At 38.0% G+C, this 15,763-nt stretch overlaps 1 protein-coding gene across 1 annotated transcript; it reads left to right on the top strand.

Moving 5' to 3' along the window:
- Positions 1-4,713: 4,713 nt before the first annotated feature.
- On the top strand, positions 4,714-7,971 carry MSANTD4 (Myb/SANT-like DNA-binding domain containing 4 with coiled-coils). The gene is made up of 2 exons (XM_009084511.1): positions 4,714-5,341; positions 7,052-7,971. Exons 1-2 carry the CDS (start codon positions 4,880-4,882, stop codon positions 7,625-7,627), a joined length of 1,038 nt encoding a protein of 345 aa, XP_009082759.1. The 5' UTR covers positions 4,714-4,879; the 3' UTR covers positions 7,628-7,971.
- Positions 7,972-15,763: the final 7,792 nt, after the last annotated feature.

Raw genomic sequence — 15,763 nt, 5'->3', positions numbered from 1 at the left:
AAAAGCCTGACTTACTCCAAGCCAAGATAGTCATCTGTTAGGCATCGTATGCAAAGTTTTTGAGAAAGCTTTAACATCATGCAAAGATGCTCAGACTAGAATCTTGTTTGAAAAAATTAGAGGTAGCGGGTCCTCCTAATGTAAAGATGGGTTTTTTTATTCAAATGTAGGCCCTGAAAGGTTTTTTAAAACAGCAAACCATCAAGACATCATACTTTTTAAAAAGTCACAATTTTCCTAAATAATAATTCAAGTTTGATGCTAGAAACAGCCCTTCAATCCTGGTGAATGCGTGGATCTTTTTGTTGGCTTTCTTCTTGTTTTGTGGGTTTCTTATTTAGTTTTTTTTGTTGGTCAGGCAATAAGACACAAAAAGGCAAAATATAGATGTCTCTGACATTAAGTATGTCCAAGTTAGTCAGTGGATGTGTGTTCTGGCTGCTTATGGAGTTTCCATCTTAGTTTTGCAATACTTGCATCATTTCAATACTGACAATAGTTTGTCTTGTCATGAGGACCTTCTTGACCATAGGTTTCCTGTGGCTTGACAGGACTCTGAAACTTGTGCCTCCATGTTGCCATCTCTTCTGGAAGAACTTTGAAAGTTTTGTTAATGTATGATCAGAATTCTTTTGTGGTGTTTTGTTTTGTTTTTAAATTGCATTTCTACCTAAACTGTAAAAATACACATTTTGCATTTGCAGTTCCCCCATTGCTTCTTGTGCACCCCCTCACGGCAGAGCATGGGAACCTGAAAAGTCCTTGACCTAAGAGTAAGCACTACTTAGCAGCAACCAAAACATCAGTATGTTGTCAAAATTATTGTTACACTAAATTCAAAACACAGCACTGTCCCAGCTATTAGGAAGAAAACTAACACTGTCCTAGCTGGAACTAGGACAATTCTCTATGTCATGTTTTTGTAAATCTTGTATTTCAAAATGGTCATAGGGTGTTGGGTTTTTCTTCTGTAGCTAGCTAGAATGTGTCCAAATCCTACCATATTGCCATTCCTGTCTGTTATGTTCTTTGAGCATGTAACAGTTCAGTTTTCTGCATTAAAGAGTAATATCTGGGGGCTATCTAGCAGTGTTAGAAAACAGAATATCCCAAACATCAGCTTTAGTTAGATAGTAATGCTTTTCAGTTAGCATATCAGAAAGGTACACAGTGCCACAGCAGAGACAATCCAGGAGTAAATTTACTGTTAAGACAATTCACTAACTCCCATTTATGTTAATAAGAAAGGAATTATCTTTAATAAGGCAATGTGCTTTTGAAAAGGAAAGAGGCAAGATGTCCATACCAATTGGAAGTTAGTAGTCCTGAGATTTAAAACAGCTAGGTTTTGCTGGTGTTTCACTGGGAAATTCAGGGGCTTGTATCAGACAAGTTCTAGCAAAAGTTAAAAAGAATCTAAAAGAAAATGCTACCTAACAAAGGAATTGGATGCCAGTAGTTTCCAAGTTAGTATTGTACGTCTTAAATGTTATGTCCTTGGCTTATGGCTTAAAATGCAAACCCAAAATTAGACACTTCTCAAAGAGTGGTTGGGAAGATCAGGCAGATGATGCAGAGCACTGGCACGAAGAGCAGTGAGGCTGACCCACAGGGTAACCTGACATTTGCAGTTGTAACTCTCAGCCTTCTCTGGAGCTCAGGAGAAAGCCTGCCTGTCTGCATCTTCCATGTTCATGTAAACTATATTTAGAAGATGATGAAAATTTGATTTGAAAACACAGCTTTTTTTTTGTTTTCCTGTGTTTGTGCCCATGTTATCCTGCTGTGCTAGCGCTGAGAAATTTAGGGAGGGCCAGGGTAACGAGATACCATATGAGTCTCTAAAATCCTGTGGTTCTCTGTTACTAGAAATGACCAGAACCTTGTTCACCTAGCTTGGACTAAGTAAAGGGCTTAGCTGGTATATATCTTGAGATGAAAATGGCTGTTATTCAGCAAAAATCTGCTATTTAGATACCTTAAGAGACAGTTATGTGTCTGCTGGTACTTTCCAGAGTTTGGCATAACCAACTGGCATGTACTTTAGAGTGTTTGACCCATTTTCCCATAATTAACAAAGCACTTTGTTCACTCAAGTACTTGCTTAAAATCAGATGTTAGATTCTGCTGATTTCAGTAGACCTTATGAATGGAGATTCAATGTCTTGGTATTGACAGGTCAGAAATAACTCTAATTCTTGTGAAATACTCTTAATTCTTGTGAAACTTATGTTGTACCTAAGAACTCTTATGTAATTCTTTTTTACATGGAAGACCAACTCAGAATGGATACCTCTGAATCTTTCACATGCACTTCCCACCCTGAAAACAGGTAAGTGCAAATGTGTGTGTTTCTAAAGCCAGTATGAAGGTATGAGTACTTGGTCATGCCCCAGTAACGAGGAGATTCAGTCACAGCTGAATCTGTATATTTATCAGTCCAGAATAATTTCCTTGTAAACAGTGGTGATTCTAAAAGTGTTCTAAATTTGTTCTTTGTGCAGGTAACTTTCCTGAAGAATTTGTTTGCTCAGTGACTTACTAAAAGGTTAAAAAAATCCAAACAACCAAACACCTTACACAAGATAAACTTAGAGTTTGATGCATAGGTCAAAAAATTCAGTTGCCGTAACAATAGAAAAGCACTAATGCTGTAATTTGCATTTAAAAAGCACAGCAAGTGCAAAATAAATTGATTTACTGACAGACAAGTAAATATGATGCTGCTTTCTTGATACCTTTTCCTGATAAGCTTATAATAATGAAGGTTAAGGGATATGTTTAAAGATCAGATAAAAGGTCTCAGAAAAATTGCATGTCATTCTGGCAGATACAGTGCTGTGTTCTGGTATAAGTCTGACCTTCTAAACCGCAACCTTTTTTTTACTACCAGTCATGTGAGGTTACAGGTCTGCATTAAAACAGTAGGTTATATTATTTTTAAAAACAATTCCCTTTTCTCAAAATCAATTAGGACTTTATTTTCATAAAGGTAGAAAATTTCACACATCTTAAACAGCAGCATGCAGCTTCCTGTTGAGTGTGAGGAGCCCAAAGTGCTGGGTAATAAGTGCACGGCAGCACTGTAGAGTGGTGTGTGCTGATAGGTGCTCATGCGTTATGAATGGATCCCTTCTTGGGACCTGGTTTTGCATATTTGCTAGCTAGTAATCATGGGGAGTAAGTTCATTTACAGAACAGTATTTTCATGAGGAAAAGTCGTAAAGCAGTTTTATAAATGCAGTGTTTTAGAGAATCTGTGATGGCAGCATGCTTGCACATTGGGTATGAAGGAATGTTGCTTGACATGGGAAACTTGGCAAGTGAGCCGCTTATTTACTGTCAGTAGCGCATAGGAGATAAAGAAAGATGTCTAAACTATTATGTGCATTATCCCCCAAATGAAGAGTTTTTGTGTAGTGTGCTGATGTGTATGTTTTCACCAAATTTAGGGAGAATAACAGGAGAAAAATTACTTAGTAATTTAAGAATCCTTTATAGCTGGTGGGGGAGAGGGAGGGGAGTTATTTAAGAATTAAGTCCATTAGGCAATAGGAGTTGAATATATAATCTGAAAACCATTTGCCTCCAGGTGGGCAAATGTCTTAAACTGCATGAGCAGTGAACAAACCTAACAGCTTGAAACTGTGTGTACTGTATAGTGAATCCCTGGCCTACTTGGTGTAAAGCCTAAAAGGTAAGGCTTTAAAACCTGCCTACAAAAGAAAGTTCAAAATAATCCTAAATTGGACCCATTACCGAGCACTCTGTGACCGAGAAGCAGTTATGATTCTCACTCTCTGCTTTCAGGTATTGGCTGTTTTAGTGTGGGGTTTTTTTTTTGTTTGTTTGGTTTGGATTTTTTTAATATAGTCTATGATGTTAATGCAGTGATATTCATTACTGCATTAATAGTCCCCAGTTTCTCCCACTCAGACTATCCACTTCTGGACAGAGCTGCACACAATCCATCAGGTATATTAGGGGGTTTAGTGTTCTCTTCAGCATCAGGCACAAGATGCTGAGGGTAGAGGACTGGATGAATTTTGAAGCTGCTGTTGCATCACTGTGAGGAGGACAGGAAGGGCATGTAGTGACTTATTCTTAAATCTCTTTCCTGTAAAACATCTCTAATGCATGACATTTGTTTGAAATTTTAGGGCATTCAACAGGATTGCTCCAGTTCTTTCATTTGTGATTAGGACAAGTCAGAAGACCCTCTAAAATTTCAAGTTTTCTTATTAATCTACTGGTGGGTTTTTTATGGAAATGGTGTGTCATTTAAAACGTGTCTCAGAAATTTCAGTCCCCTAAACATTCCATGTTTTTGAAGCAATGGTATAACAATTTCAGCTTCTTTTGGAAATAATTTAGCATTCAAACTGAAATCTGTATATGAAATTTCAGTCTTATGCAAATCCCAACTGGCAAAACTCTTAAGAGTTGAAGGAAAATAGCTGTTATTTTTGTAATCAGATCAATCTAATAATTCATGACATGGATATATTAATGGATTTATAATTCATAGGAGATTAGAGAAGGTATCTATGGCTACTTTATATTCAGAGTTTAATAAAATGGCTTTCTTTTATCAAATGAATAATCAGCTCAAAATATGCATTCTATAAATGATGATTTAGGAGTCAAGTTGTTAAATGAAAATATACAGTGTATACCCTGGAGATTGATGTTGTTTGCTCTTTTTCTCTTAGGAAGCCTGACAAATAGAAAAATACTACAAAGTGAAGAGAAAATTCACTTCACGAGAACTGAGCTCTGCTTTCATTGGCTTTTAAATTTATTTAAATTAATAGCTGATCAGTGTCAGGTCATCTCTGTAGTCTGCTGTGGTGAAATTATTAAGCTAAAGCTGGAAAAAATGAAACAGTTAAAAAGAAAAAGAAAAAGCAATTTTAGTGTTCAGGAAACTCAAACACTCCTTAAGGAAATCAGGAAAAGGAGAGAAGTACTCTTTTCAAAGCAACTTAATACTACAATTAATGAGATGAAACGGAAAGCTTGGGAGGAAATAGCAGAGTGTGTCAATGCTGTAGGTGAAGGAGAGCAAAGAACAGGGACAGAAGTGAAAAGGAGATACCTTGACTGGAGAGCACTCATGAAGAGAAAACGTCTGAATGCAAACATCAAAGTAGTAGGTGCTGGGTTTCACCTTCCTTCATCCAATTTAGATGACTCTCTCAATGAAGACATGGATGAGAAAATGGGATTTGCAATTGAATCTAGTTTTGAATGGCAAAATATCACTGACTTCAGAGAAGCTGGTGGATCTTTAACAGAAATCAAAGTAGAAGAGGAAGAGGAGGATCCGCAGAATTTCGAAGTGAGTGACTGAGATACATTAGCTATATGCAATATGGCCTTTGTTTCATTTCAGCATAAGGCTTTTTGATGTGTTTCTTCATAGCATCTGTTTCTGTTGTTTTTTTTCTGAATGTGTGAATTAAAGAAACTGTAGAAACAAGTGTATTTCAGAGAGATAATATTCAAACCTAGCAACTTGCAGTTGTGTGTAGGGTCTTGGGTGCTGATTATTGAATTGATATCCCTAAACTTTGAATATGTCTTTGCACATCTATTTTCCATTCATACGTGCCATGGATAAGAATTAGTTCAGTCAATAGAATAACAATACACTATTGAAGGAAACTGGTTATTTTAATACTTAGGCTGGGTGGATGAATGGAGAAGTATACCTCTTTAACAACTGAAAGTGTATGTTACCTGCAGGTAGAGAAAGAAATAGAATACAGAAAGAAATAGAATACTGTTTGCATGTCTTAAAATGAGCCCCCAGGAGATGATATTACTTGAATAAATCAATCAGCCATTCCTCTCTGTCAGAATTTTAGTGTGAATTCAGCAAACAGCTGTGGATTCTGTAGACAGGTTGTTAACTTCTTCTAGTAGAAACTGTGACTGTCCTGGGTTAAGCAACCAGCTGGAGTGAAATTGTATGTTGGGATAGTTTTACTGTGCCTCTCAAATACGTAGTTCTCATTTCAAACAGTTTTGCTTTGGGGTTTTTGTTGGGTTTTTTATTACTTTGGTGTTTGGTTTTTTTCGGAGTTATTTTTTTGAGTGGGAAGGGTGGGGAGACAACTCCTGTCTTAGCTCCATTGATGTGTGTGCTGGGAAAAAGTCAGCCTAAGCTCTTAAATCATAGTGAGACTACTGTTGGACAGTGCTGAAGAGCAGTGTCTGTCTTCTCCAATGCTACAGAGCTGTCAGTGGCTCTCATAGTCTTAAGATTTTTCTGAACCTGTATCTTTCTCATTTTGCCTTTCTCTTGTAGCATACTTAATGGGAGACAATGATCTTTTGTGTACTATGGATTTGTAGCACATAAGGGCTACGATTTTGCACGAGTTGTTACAGTCTGCTGAGAGCAGTGGTCCTAACCACCTTGTTGTGTGCATCATAAGTAGCTTTACAGCACATGTGGTAATACAAAATGATTAAACAAGTGCTGTTTATTGACTCACTCAGCAGAGTTGGAAGGGTTAGGAGCATGTGAAAAATGTCAGTGTTAAATGTTTTTTAGAAATGGAATTCTCAAGTTAGTGAAGGTTGGGTTAGCTTACATACCGCATAGCCTATGGACCCATCTGCTCTGATAAATAATTAGTCACAACAAATTCATGGTGGCTTACATAAATGTCACTCAGCTCCATGAAAAGGAAGAACAACATATGGTCTTCTTAGATCCAGTTTTCTATCAGTGGTTCTGAATGATCTGTAATAACAGTGCCATATTTTTTGTATGTTCTTGCGTGTCCTCTGACAAGCTGATTTTCTATTTTTCCTTACCAGGTATTTAGCTTGCAGATAGTGTGTGTTTCTCTACCTGTGTAATGATAGAAGAATCTTTTGATCCAACATGGTTATTTAACAACCTGTGAGTTAATCAGTTCTGAGTAGATTTTAAGATTAAAAAATGCAGTATGTTGTTTTCATTCAAGTTCTGTGTAACAAATCTATTCTGGCATAAAGACTGGAACGTAATTCTTGTCTGTCGCATTCCTCTCTGCAGTTTCCTATTGAGGAAGAAGAAGAAATATTGTCATCAGTTTTGCCAGATTCAAAAAAGGAAAATGACCTACCAGACTTCCCCCACATTGAAGAGTTTGGAAATCTAAGCTCTGCTCAAGCTAGGCTAGCTTATGAAGATTCTCACTTGCTTATCAATCTGGAGAAGCAAAAGGTGGAGCTGGAGAAACAGCGACTAGACATCGAAGCCGAAAGGTTGCAGGTGGAGAAGGAGCGTCTGCAGATTGAGAAAGAACGGTTACGGCACGTGGACTTGGAGCGCGAGAGGCTTCAGATTGAGAAGGAGCGATTGCAGATTGAATGGGAGAAACTCAGGCTGGACACTCTGCATGCTGAAAAACCTGCCCTGGAAAATGACCTCACCCAAACAGAAAAACCCATCATGCAGCCTCTGGATCTAGAAACTGAAAAGTTAAAACTTGAAAAAGAACGTTTGCAGTTAGAGAAGGAGAGGCTGCAGTTCCTCAAGTTTGAGTCAGAGAAGCTGCAGATTGAGAAGGAACGCTTGCAAGTGGAGAAGGAGCGCCTTCGAATTCAGAGAGAGGGTCACTTGCAGTGAACTTCTTGACTAAAGTGTCAACGTTAGTGTTTTGGTGTTTCTAAAATAGAGGTAGTTCTTTTCTTAATACTGAAACTGCCCTAGAGGCTTAACGTTCCTCTGTTCAGAGTTGAATGTTGATGTTAAACTGAAGAAGAAAAAGAGAATGGTGCTCAATATGTCAGTGTGCCTACATAAATGAGCTTATGTGTGAAATAGCTTTTCAGTGTATCAGAACTAAGTGTTATTTTCTCTTGTCTTCAGTATTGTGTTGTATTAGTTCAGTGTCCTCCTCTTGTAGATGTGTTGAGAAGAATCAGGGCTGAACTTTGTACTTTTTGTTGCTGTACTAACAGTAAGGAAGGATGAGAATACATCAACATATGTTGTGAGGACATGGTGCTGACAATAGCCCATACAGTAAAAAAGTGTAGTTTAGGCAGAGCTCAGTAATACAGAGTCATGATGAGATTAATTCATTAAACTTCCCCCTTTTGTTTTTTTCCACTCCCACAATTGGAAAAAGAGTTGAAGAGTTATCTAGAAGTACAAGTTAAATTTGTTGCAGTTGTGTTTACTGTTGTTCCATGGCTTGACTGAACGGGAGTGCAGAAAATAGTATTCTTTCTTTTGCATGAAGTATTCATACCAGACAAAGTTACACATCACCCATACCTACTATATGCTGGACTGTTGATTTCACCATGTCATTAACAATGCTATATGGAATATTGCACCTGTCTTAGTATAGCTCAGGGATTTACTGATTGATCAGACATGCTGTCTGATGAGTCTGTGATGACCCCCTGAAGGAAACTGCTAGACCTGGTTTGTTCCTTGAAAGACAGTAGCTGGTGATGGGAGTCTCAGGAGTGAAGACAGAGGCTGAGCACAGACTAAGGAGCACTGAGCTCTAACACTGACATGTTTGTTGCTGGTTCTGCCTGGCCAGCACTGGGTCATGTCTGTGAGGCAGCCAGAGGAGGCTTCTGTGGCTGATACCATATAGTGTATTTTAATTAGACCAACAGAAATAGTTAGTGCTGGAGGCCATCAGTGTTTTTCATAAGCAATGTATTCATTTAATAAAAAAACAACCAAGGAAGGAAGTTTTCTATTATTTCATAAATGTTTAAATCCCAACTGAGCCAGACTTCACATTTCTCATCTTTCTGCAAGTAGCCATCTTTTGTTGACTCCATTTCAAACTTAGGACTGTGTGAATACTAAATATAAATATATGTTGAGTGACTTAGGTGAATTCTTGTGCAAGTAAATATATTTATACCACTACAGGTTTACTTTTATTCTGCAAAAAAAATGTTATTTTTTTATTCCTGAAACAAGTGTGCTTCTACAGTGGAAATAAATTTGACTACTACACTCCAAAATGGCTCTTTAGACTGTGTTTCTTCACAGAGAAACAAGGCTACATCTGAAGAGAAACCTGGGTACTCAATACTGCAGCACCCTGAAGTTGCTGATGTTTGTATTCCCTGTGTAGTAAATCAGAGAGCTGAGGCACCTCAGAGCTGGGTTTGAACTAATAAACACTTACTTGAGAAAGGAAAAAAAAATAAAATAAGAAAGTAAACATCAACCAGCTAGATAGACTTGCCCCTGGGGTATTTCTATCTGAGATTTTCCTCCTGAATGTGGTGGGCTGATCCTGGCTGGATGCCATGTGTCTGCCAAAGCTGCTCTATCGCTGGCCTCCTCAGCTGGACAGGGGAGAGAAAACACCAGAAAAGGCTTGTGGGTCAAGATAAGGCAGGGGAGAGATCACTCACCAACTACTGTCATGGGCAAAATCAGTTTATTACCAATCAAATAAGAGTAGGGTAATGAGAAATCAAACCAAATCTTTAAACACCTTTGCCACACCCTTCCCTTCTTCCCCAGCTAAACTTCACTCCTGATTTTCTCTACCTCCTCCCCACTAGTGGTGCAGGAGGATGGTGAATGGGGGCTGTGACCAGTTTATCACACTGTCTCTGTGGCTCCTCCCTCCTCTGGGAGACTCCTCACACTCTTCCCATGCTCCAGCATGGGGTCCCTCCCACCAGAGATAGTCCTCACTAATTTCTTTAACACAAGTACTTCCCATGGGCTGTCGTTCTTCACAAACTGCTCCAGTGTGGGTCCCTTCCATGGGATGCAGTCCTTCAGGAACAGGCTGCTTCAGTGTGGGTCCCCCGAGGGGTCACAAGTTATCACACGGGCTCTGTGGCTCCTCCCTCCGCTGGGAGACTCCTCACACTCTTCCCATGCTCCAGCATGGGGTCCCTCCCACCAGAGATAGTCCTCACTAATTTCTTTAACACAAGTACTTCCCATGGGCTGTCGTTCTTCACAAACTGCTCCAGTGTGGGTCCCTTCCATGGGATGCAGTCCTTCAGGAACAGGCTGCTTCAGTGTGGGTCCCCCGAGGGGTCACAAGTCTTGCCAGGAAACCTGCTCAGTGTGGACTCCTCTCTCCATGGGGCCACAGGGCCTGCCAGGAGCAAGTGCTGGCTTCCCAGAGGGTCACTGCCTCCTTCAGGTGCTTCCACCTGCTCTGTCATGGGGTCCTACACAGGCTGCAGGTGGATATCCACCATGGACCTCTCTGCCCTGCAGAAGGACAGCCTGTCTCACCATGGTCTGCGCCACAGGCTGCAGAGAAATCACAGCTCCAGCATATGGGGCACCTCCTTCCCATCCTTTGCTGGCCTTGGTGTCTGCAGGGTTGTTTCTCTTGCATATTCTCACTCCTCTCTCTGGCTGCAGTTCTTCCTCTGCAGTAAATTTTTCCCCTTAAATACTGTAGCCCAGAGGCACTATCAACATTGCCAGTGGGCTCAGCCTTGGCCAGTGGCAGGCCCATCTTGGAGCCACTGGCATTGGCTCTGTTGGACATGGGGGAAGCTTCTGGCAGCTTCTCACAGAAGCCTCCACTGTAGCCTTCCCTGCTACCGAGGCCTTGCCACACAAACCCAATACGCTGAAATAAAGTGACAAATTTTCAACCCGCTGATATGTATCAAGCAAAATTGATATTAAAAATAACTTTCTGTGATTTTTGAGAATTTACTTATCTTTCAAAACATGAGGAGACAGAATTCAGGAAGTTTATCAGGATTGTCTAGTGCATAGAACATTGACCGAGATAGTGGGATTACATGAATTTTATGATTGCTGTATCCTGAGGTGACTAACTTTCTAGATAACTATTCTGACTGCCCAACAGGGTGAGTAAGAACAAGTGGCATCATAGCCAGCTCTGCAAGAGGTAGTGACCAGAAGGACCAAGCCAGGACAGAGAGAACCTTCCTGTGGTCTTGTCCATAGGAAGTGCTTGGCCAGGAAGGAGCAGATGTGCAGTCTGGCTCCTGTTTCAACAGGTAGTTTCACTGCTGCTTGATACCAGCACCTCTGTCTTCATGTTTTACTTCAATTGTATGACTTATCTGTTAGGATAATGATTAGTATTTTACATTGGACATTTTTGGAATTACACCCAAAGAGCATTAAAAGTTTTATGGAAAAAATAAATAGATAAATCTCAACCATTTTTGAATTCTGAATTGTTTCAGAAGTTTGAACACTTCTCCAAATGTTAATAGAGTAGTGTGAAAACAGTTTTTCTAACAACTATTCTGCTTCCTAGGGGAATGATGCATCCTTTGGTTACAGAAAACCTCTTGGAAAATAATGAATTATGAAATATTGTGATAAATCATTGAAAATACAGATTCAACATAAAATATAGAGAAAATTACAGTTTAATATCTTAGTTTTATAGCTTTCTTTTTTCATAAAGAAAATGCAGTAATATTGTGGTAATTGGAATTTAAATGTCATATCTTTAAATACTATTCTGCAATCTCCTAAACTTTACTTGCTGGATTTACCAACCTGGTATCCTGACAGTAAAGCATAAGGCAAGATTTCAGCTGTGTAAATGTGACCCAAATTAGGATATACACATGACTCTCTGCTAGAGAGGGAGAGATTTTTGAGTCCTGCTTAAGAAAAGAGCCTGTGATTGTAAGTAATGAGTGACATTTCCAGACTGGGAAGAGGTTTAAGACACGGGGAACCACGCATATATGAAGGAAGAGGCAAGTATTTGGAGCCAAAAAAAGACAGGTGAAGGTCAAACATTTAGTAAGAAGGAAGACAGGTGAAACTGGTGATGAGAAAACAGAGCACTGGAAATATGCCCAGTTTTCATTTTAAACTGTTTTATTGAGGTTTTGTCTGATGCACTGATGTCAGATCTCATGGCTCTGTGACCCCATGGGAATTTATGAACAGGGAAGGTGAGGGGCAAAGTGCAGCCTGAGGTCCTAGGCAGCTTCACAGGACTCCATGTGTGCCATCTGATTTTTTTTTATCCTGCAGTGGGAACATGCACTGGGATCTTCATAAATGCCATTATGTTCACTACTCTGTGTAGGGATTTGTAGATTGTAATTTTAGGGCCAGAAGGCCAAATAACAAAGGTAAATAAAGGCTACTTCAAAGAGCTTCTCACTATCTGTTATTACTGATGGGTTCCACCAATTTGTGCCTGGCTAAGACCTTAGAGAAGAGAAGCAGCATGCATTCAGGCATTTTCACAATGTAGTTTGGAGACACTCTGGCTAATGCTTAGCAGTGTTCTACCAATGCCAGAGGAGATCATAGCATAAGGTTGTAAATGCAGTCCCCAAGAACAGCCCAGGACGAGCAGCAGCCACACTTCCAACAGAACACAGCTGACAAAGCACAGTAGGATGTGTAGGATCTAGGAAAGCACAAAGACAACTTCCTTTCCTTGAGTAAGTAGTCTTGTGTTCTTTCTAGAACATTTTGAGCAACTTTCATTGCGCATAAAGACATGCTGCAAGCAATGTGTACACAAGGTATAAAACATTAATTTATTAGGACAAACAAGAGATGGTTAGGATTTTATAAACCTTCAGACCAAGCATTAGTATCTCATTGCCTTAAGGTGTCTTTACTAGCCTTGGAGGCATTAGCCAGGAGAGGAAGGGTTGCTAAAATCCCCCTTGCAAGTGGGAACGGAAGCTGGTAACTCATATTTCTTCATCTTCTCACAGAATTGTTGATGCAGTTGCCACAAAAGAGCATCAGTGATATCAGCTGCCTCTCAGAAAGGCACAGAATGCTCCAGGGAGGTGGAATCAGACCTAGGGCTGGTATTTTCCAAACACAAAAATACCCTCAAAAATCCTACTCTATGTCAATCAGGAGCCCTAACAAAAGTGATAGGTGGGAGAAGAGGGAGGAGGAAAGACTGTGGTTTTCTCTATTGTTGCTAAAATCAATTAGTGAATTTAAGCCAGAGGGTGTCAGAAAATGCCAAAACATGCAATGGTGTCCCTTTTTTATTTTTATTTTTTTCTTCCTTTTCCTTCTTTTCCTTTTCCTTTTACTTCTCCTATTCTTTTTCATTTTCATTTTCCTGTTTATTTTTTCAGTCTCTTTCTCTTTTTCTTTCTCATTTCTGCGTTTGACTGGAAGTCTAAATCCCTGCATCACTCAGACACAGTTTGCAGCTAATGCCAAGATAAAATATACATGGACTAGCTTCCTCCATATGTTAGTTGGTTTGTTTTGCATCAGGGAATCAGAATGTTTGTAGCTGGTACTAGGACTACAGAAAGATTTTAATCCAGGCTTTAATTAAAGAAAAGGAAAAGAAAAGAAAAAAAGAAAAGAGAAGAGAAAAGAAAAGGAAAAGAGAAAAGAAAAGAAAAGAAAAGAAAAGAAAAGAAAAGAAAAGAAAAGAAAAGAAAAGAAAAGAAAAGAAAAGAAAAGAAAAGAAAAGAAAAGAAAAGAAAAGAAAAGAAAAGAAAAGAAAAGAAAAGAAAAGAAAAGAAAAGAAAAGAAAAGAAAAGAAAAGAAAAGAAAAGAAAAGAAAAGAAAAGAAAAGAAAAGAAAAGAAAAGAAAAGAAAAGAAAAGAAAAGAAAAGAAAAGAAAAGAAAAGAAAAGAAAAGAAAAGAAAAGAAAAGAAAAGAAAAGAAAAGAAAAGAAAAGAAAAGAAAAGAAAAGAAAAGAAAAGAAAAGAAAAGAAAAGAAAAGAAAAGAAAAGAAAAGAAAAGAAAAGAAAAGAAAAGAAAAGAAAAGAAAAGAAAAGAAAAGAAAAGAAAAGAAAAGAAAAGAAAAGAAAAGAAAAGAAAAGAAAAGAAAAGAAAAGAAAAGAAAAGAAAAGAAAAGAAAAGAAAAGAAAAGAAAAGAAAAGAAAAGAAAAGAAAAGAAAAGAAAAGAAAAGAAAAGAAAAGAAAAGAAAAGAAAAGAAAAGAAAAGAAAAGAAAAGAAAAGAAAAGAAAAGAAAAGAAAAGAAAAGAAAAGAAAAGAAAAGAAAAGAAAAGAAAAGAAAAGAAAAGAAAAGAAAAGAAAAGAAAAGAAAAGAAAAGAAAAGAAAAGAAAAGAAAAGAAAAGAAAAGAAAAGAAAAGAAAAGAAAAGAAAAGAAAAGAAAAGAAAAGAAAAGAAAAGAAAAGAAAAGAAAAGAAAAGAAAAGAAAAGAAAAGAAAAGAAAAGAAAAGAAAAGAAAAGAAAAGAAAAGAAAAGGAAAGGAAAAGGAAAGGAAAGGAAAAGAAAAGAAAAGAAAAGAAAAGGAAAGGAAAAGGAAAGGAAAGGAAAAGAAAAGAAAAGAAAAGAAAAGAAAAGAAAAGAAAAGAAAAGAAAAGAAAAGAAAAGAAAAGAAAAGAAAAGAAAAGAAAAGAAAAGAAAAGAAAAGAAAAGAAAAGAAAAGAAAAGAAAAGAAAAGAAAAGAAAAGAAAAGAAAAGAAAAGAAAAGAAAAGAAAAGGAAAGGAAAAGGAAAGGAAAGGAAAAGAAAAGAAAAGAAAAGAAAAGAGAAAAAGGATTGCATTTTTGTAATAAATGCCCACCTTTTGTTTTTTTTTTTTTCAGATAATCAACTTATTTGAAGCTGTGATCTCAAGCAAATAAGAGGAAGAGGCAGGGAAGAGTCCTTCAGTATGGACTTGGGGCAACTTACAGTACTTCATCTTTTCCTCTCATTCTTTTTTTTTTTTTGGCTAATTTACACCACGACAATGGTTTTTCAAACCTCTACTTGTGCCATCAGTGCTTTTGACTTGGTGTCACCAGGTGATCTAGCAGCTAACTGGCAATCTAGCCATTTGCCATTCAAACTGCATCAACTTGGAGCTGGGGAGGGAGCACTGGATAGTTGAACTGAGAGTGAGGCAGTTCTCACCCACAGCTCATCATTTTTCCTTCCTTGTTTCTTAAAGCAAAATCTCCCTATGCTAGATCACACTTATTATGCCAATTAATGCAACAGTTCTCTAACATAACAAAACATACTAGAAAAAAGGAGGTCCACTGACACAAGTTTTCAGACACTGCACATAATCCTTTTAAACTTGGCCTACTCTAGAGGACATCCTTTCCTTTCACAGATTACTGAGAATGCTATTGTTATTTTCTGTTCCAGTTTTATTGCTTTTAATTTCCCTGCCTCAGACTATCAGTAGTTTTATTCTGTACATTAGCAGTCTGTGGAATACCTTGTCTTGTTACTTCCATATTTTCTAATTGCAACACTCCATCATTAGTCAACAGGTTCATAATGTGGAAGGCAAAGTTGCTATTTCATTTCATGCTATATAATACAATGCTTTTGGTTCAGTAATTGCATTGTGCCAGACTTGTGATCAATCCTGAGATAGCTCACACTTGATGGATAGCCCCACCACAGAACGTATAAGAGTTAAAGGAAAAGCAAATTTTTAATTTTCCTCTTCTGTCAATTTAACTACTTGAACACTGCTTTTCAGACCAGTATTTGCCTCACTGAGATAGGCAGAGATCACCGAAGTGAGAGTTTAAAAGTGAGAATTGAAGTTTAAAAAGCATTTTGTAAAGTTTTGGTTTGCAAAACAGGAAAGATATGAATTAGACATTCTTCCATGGAAAGCTATTGGGTGTTAATCTGTTCATGGATTGCAAATCTTTTAGCTACCTGTTTAATGTACTGGAGAAAACCATTACCTGCTCCTTATAACTATTCCAAAGTTTATGTGAAATGAGCTGATGATCTTACTTACTACAACTGCTCAGTACTAGGCCTGTGTAAAAAATATTTCCACAGGTTTTCTTCTCAGTCCTAGGAATGTTTGCAAGTCAAACAATTTT

The sequence above is a fragment of the Acanthisitta chloris genome, unplaced genomic scaffold (assembly GCF_000695815.1).
Source record: "Acanthisitta chloris isolate BGI_N310 unplaced genomic scaffold, ASM69581v1 scaffold12841, whole genome shotgun sequence".
NCBI lineage: Eukaryota > Metazoa > Chordata > Aves > Passeriformes > Acanthisittidae > Acanthisitta > Acanthisitta chloris.
Note: the sequence above shows the minus strand (reverse complement) of the source record. Positions and strands in the feature narration are given on the sequence as shown.

Coding starts and splice junctions, on each gene's coding strand:
- MSANTD4 (XM_009084511.1), top strand. CDS start 4,880: ATGAAACAGTTAAAAAGAAAAAGAAAAAGCAATTTTAGTGTTCAGGAA. Junction 5,342..7,051: donor AGGATCCGCAGAATTTCGAA/GTGAGTGACTGA, acceptor TCCTCTCTGCAG/TTTCCTATTGAGGAAGAAGA.